This window comes from Entamoeba dispar, genomic scaffold (genome assembly GCF_000209125.1).
Source record: "Entamoeba dispar SAW760 scf_1105229462251 genomic scaffold, whole genome shotgun sequence".
Classification (NCBI taxonomy): Eukaryota; Evosea; order Mastigamoebida; family Endamoebidae; genus Entamoeba; species Entamoeba dispar.
The window spans coordinates 8,270-12,651 of record NW_001855099.1 but is presented as its reverse complement, the minus strand read 5'-3'; the positions used below and the strand labels follow the sequence as shown (position 1 = coordinate 12,651).

At 32.1% G+C, this 4,382-nt stretch overlaps 4 protein-coding genes across 4 annotated transcripts in view, besides 1 other annotated feature; 2 read left to right on the top strand and 2 right to left on the bottom strand.

Moving 5' to 3' along the window:
• Nucleotides 1-292: 292 nt before the first annotated feature.
• Nucleotides 293-346: a microsatellite.
• A 193-nt stretch (nucleotides 347-539) lies between these two features.
• On the bottom strand, nucleotides 540-1,346 carry EDI_010240 (uncharacterized protein; the record flags this gene model as incomplete). The annotated part of the gene is made up of 1 exon (XM_001739600.1): nucleotides 540-1,346. One exon carries the CDS (start codon nucleotides 1,344-1,346, stop codon nucleotides 540-542), a length of 807 nt encoding a protein of 268 aa, XP_001739652.1.
• A 306-nt stretch (nucleotides 1,347-1,652) lies between these two features.
• Nucleotides 1,653-2,225, bottom strand: EDI_010230 (uncharacterized protein; the record flags this gene model as incomplete). Its single annotated transcript, XM_001739599.1, has 1 exon — nucleotides 1,653-2,225. One exon carries the CDS (start codon nucleotides 2,223-2,225, stop codon nucleotides 1,653-1,655), a length of 573 nt encoding a protein of 190 aa, XP_001739651.1.
• A 94-nt stretch (nucleotides 2,226-2,319) lies between these two features.
• EDI_010220 (uncharacterized protein) lies at nucleotides 2,320-4,053 on the top strand (the record flags this gene model as incomplete). The annotated part of the gene is made up of 1 exon (XM_001739598.1): nucleotides 2,320-4,053. One exon carries the CDS (start codon nucleotides 2,320-2,322, stop codon nucleotides 4,051-4,053), a length of 1,734 nt encoding a protein of 577 aa, XP_001739650.1.
• Nucleotides 4,054-4,086: 33 nt separating this feature from the next.
• Nucleotides 4,087-4,382, top strand: part of EDI_010110 (uncharacterized protein) — a gene marked incomplete at both ends in the record, with an annotated part of 963 nt that continues 667 nt past the window's right edge. Inside the window, one exon of the mRNA XM_001733428.1 lies at nucleotides 4,087-4,382. This exon is cut by the window's right edge and continues 667 nt beyond it. Coding sequence (XP_001733480.1) covers nucleotides 4,087-4,382 — 296 coding nt within the window.

Genomic DNA, 4,382 nt, shown 5'->3' with positions numbered 1-4,382 from the left:
AATTTGTAAACTATGACAGTGTTCTAAAAATAGAACACAGCAATGATCACAAAAGGAGTGTGATGACGTGGTAACACATCAGATGAAGTTTGTAAAAATAGAAATAATGACGTGGTAACACATCAATGAGGTTAAATAAAACTCAAATGACGTAATCAATACGTGGATAAAACTCAAAAAATTATGGGTTGAATAACAATAAAATCTTAAAAAAGTCAGATGAAAATCTAAAAATCTCAAATAGAAAAGTCAGCTGACTAAACTGACCAAAATTATAGTAAATAATAGTAAAATATATAATAAAATATAATAAAAATATATAGTCATATATAATATATATATATATTTTGGACCTCAAAAAGTCATAATAGACATAATATTGGCACACCCACTGACTGTTATGGGATGAATAACATAAAATTCCTTTGCTTGATTTAATGTTATCAGCCGTCAGGAAATCGTTACATGCACTTCCCTTCGGTTGTTATTTCACTCTTATTTTCCTGACAACTGACAACGTTAAATTTTCACGAATGAATTCAATTATTTAATGCTTTCCATCGATTTGAGAAAAGTGATGGTGGTAAATGAGCATTGCTGTACGCGTTTTTTGCAATGGTTATAGTCATTGAATTTTTTTGTTGTGTTATGTCATCATCATCGTTTAACATTAATAAAAGTAAGGTGTTCAGGTTAGCTGTTGAAATGGCTTGGAGTGGAATTATTAATGCTTTTTCTTGTGCTGCTAAGGAGAGTTGGTCGTCGTATAAGTATTGTGGTATTATTTTCCCACTTTTTGAGAATTTTAATGTTAAGTAACCCATGGAATTTGGCGGTTTTATGTAAAATGGTCTGGTTGTGTATTTCGATCTTACAAGTGTTGTCTTTTCCGAGTAGGGAATGTTGAGTTCCGACCAACTGGATTCTTCTGTGTTGGTAGGAAGGTCTATTATGAGAGTGGGATAGTTGATTGGAGAGATTGTACTTCCGTTTGAATAATATAGTTTGTTGAATACGTGTGTTTCTTCTGGTATATTTGTGGTTATTGTAATCTTTGAAAACCCATAATAGTTTGAATCTGGTGTGTAAGTTGTTGTAGTGTTTTCTTGGATTGATATGTTTTTTGATTGTAGGGCAGGTTGTACGTTTATTGTTGTATTGACCTCATTTAGTCCGTAATGATTTTCATCTGGTTTGAGGATGTAATTTCCATTGTTTGTGAATGTATGTGTTAGTGTTTGAAGAGGTGGTCTAACATCTGTTGTTATTGATACTTGATTAAAAGTGTGATTTGGTTCAGGAAAGAAGGATTGTTGACCATTTTGGTTTATTAATTTTACTAACATATCTTCTGTTTTAGGAGGTACATCTATTTTGAGGTTCACTTCTTTTATTCCATCATAATTAGGTGGTGTTTTAATTGTATAATTTCCATTTTGGGTTATGTAAGAAGATAAAGTTATAGAATTTATTGTTTGGTTTGTTTCTAAATCTGGTATATTTGTTAGAGAAATCGTTTGTTTTTCGGAAATTAAGTCGAATGAATCTTGATTTAATTTGTTACATGTTTTTATAAGGTTTGTTAGGTTTATCTCTGTTTCCATTGTTTAAATGTTTAATGAGATGAGTCGAATAATTAGTCAATTAGATATTTAATTTTCTTTGTTGAAGTATTTGATCCAAATTTCATCAAAAAGACCTGGAGAAATTGTTGAGACTCCACCGTTAATTTCTAAGTCTATTTCAATGAATTGTTGATTTGGATTTTGTTCTCTTCCACTGCCTTCTAATGTTAATGATAGACGTTTGGTTGAATCATTATAATTTAATCTATAAGGAAATATTATTATGTTTTTTTGAGGGGTGATATTGAACCATTGATTTTTGTATGCACCAAAATGTATTGTGTGATCTTTCAAGTCAAAGGTCATTACTGCGTAGAGGATTCCAGTTCCTTCTGTAATCATTATTTCATGATTATCATCATCTCTCATTGTTAGAAATGTTACAGTTGAAGTTGGAATGTTTAGAGATTGCCATGTTTGAGTATTACCATTTTCAGAAGTTATGATTATATGATTGGTTGGTTGTTCATTTATTTGTGTTTGGGTTTCATTATTATCTGGATTAATTCCTGTTAGTTTTATTTTGTTTATTACAAGTAAACTTGGTATATCTTTTAGAGTTATTGTTTCCTTTTCTAAAACAATGTCGTATTGATTCATTTGTAGGATATTACAAATGTTTATTAGGTCTTTAATACTTACTTCCGTATTCATTGATATTTCCAGTTTCTCTTGGATCTTATAATATCAGTTTATGTCGTTTTCATCTAATTCAACCTTTAAGCATAAGAAATATAGTCCAACTAAAGCCACTGTTGATATTTCAAAACGTAATCAGAGACAAGAACTTACTGTTACTATTCCTGTATCAACTGAATGGAAGGGTGCTATGAAACATCTTAGTGGAAGAGATTATAGTGATGTTCATACTATTTCAGTTTTATCTATGCTTTCTGGTTCCAGACAATTTATAGAAATGTGTGATTGTTTTGATCAATTTAAAATTATGGATGTTCATATTTGTGGCGATGTTAGTAAAGGAGTATCCACATTAATGAATTTTAAAGTGTGTTTTATAAAGAGTATTTCACTTCAGGTGAGTACTGATAATGGTTCAACTTGGACAGATATTGATGCTGCTGATTTATTAGTTGATGCGAATCATGTGTATTTTGAAGAAGGTCAGGCTGGCGAATTTATTGAATATTATAATGGGAATTTTTATATCGGAAAACCGGAACATGGTGCTGGTTATCCAATAATTGCCACACAAGTTCTTAGTTTTCCAACTGTTTATGGACTAGCTAGTCGTCGTACTGTTCCTCCCGGATTTTTTACTCCAAGTCCTACAGGAGTTTTATATGTTGAGCCCAGTTTTGATGTTCTTTCTTCTTATTCTTCTTTTATATATCAAAGTAAATTACCCGGTGCTAGTTTACATTTATCACTTGATGTTGCTGGAGTATCTTCGAGTGAAAAAATGATGACAACCCCCACTATGATGGCAGGAAAGTTATATAAATTTATTCCAGAAAATCAAAATGGACGTTTTTATCCTTTTATTATGTATGGTGCTAAAGCCACTCTTCCTACTGGTGAAGGTGATATTACTGATGCTCTTTCTTTTATTGATGATGGTGGTATTTCTTGGACTGGTAATGCGGGAATACCACAAGAAGAAGAAGAAATTATTTTGGATAATGCCAATGTTGATTTACAGGATGTTATTCGTGATAATGTGAAAATAAAAGTTCGTGTTGGTCGTGGTATTGTAGTTGGAGGATTTCAGGGGTCAGATGCTGCAGATGTTGAAGCTGCATATAAACAAGAACTTGCTAATCATACCAGTGTTGATAGTGATGGTTCGTACATTATGAAAATTATGGGTTATATTACTGTTAGATTTAAACAATTACGTTCATCTCCACTTGAAATTGTTGAAGCATATAATTTTGTTCGTTGCCAATCATCTTGGAAGGATACTCAGACAGGTCAAACTGTTTCTCATGATAGTGTAATTTCGTTAAATGGATTAGGTCAATTTGTTCAAGACGGTGTTAGTGGGTTTGTTATTGAACGTGGTGATGGAGAATCTTGGAGTGATGCTCTAAAACGTTATGGTTATGAAAATTTGCCTGTTGACACTTTCATGACTCTTGGTTCTCTTGCTGAAGGAACGGGTATTACTTCTTATGTGTGTAACTTAGCTAAAAGAGGAGTTAAAAGTGTAATTGGTCCTTTAGTTGAAAGTGCTCTTTCTGATGCTATACCTGGTTATAATACGGCTAAAGTGTTGGTAGGTTATGCTTATACTGGTATTTCTGAGGGTATGCAGTTTATTGATAATAATACATATTTGAGTGCTGGTCGAGATGCATTGGAATCTGTTTTAATTGGTGGTTTGAGGAAAGTTGCTGGTGATGAAGTTGTTGATTTTTTTAGTAATGCTACTTCGTTAATATCTAAGACTATATCATTATTTAATTAGAACTCTTAATTGAATCTTGTTTTCATTCATTTGATGCAACGACGTGCTGGTAGACGTAATTATCCAAGAAGAGGATATAAAAAACGTGCAACTTTGAAACGACAAGCATTTGGTAATTTTGCCAGTGCTATGCAACAACGAGATAGTACTAATGTTGTTATTAGTATGCAAGAAGATGTTTCTATTAATGTTCCAGTTGGTGCAAACGAAGGTACAATGTTAAGGAATGTTACTGCATTGATGACTTCTACACAATATTTTCATAATTATATGGGAATGTATGATCAATTTAAGTTAAATGCTGTTAGAGCATCTATGGAAATGACATT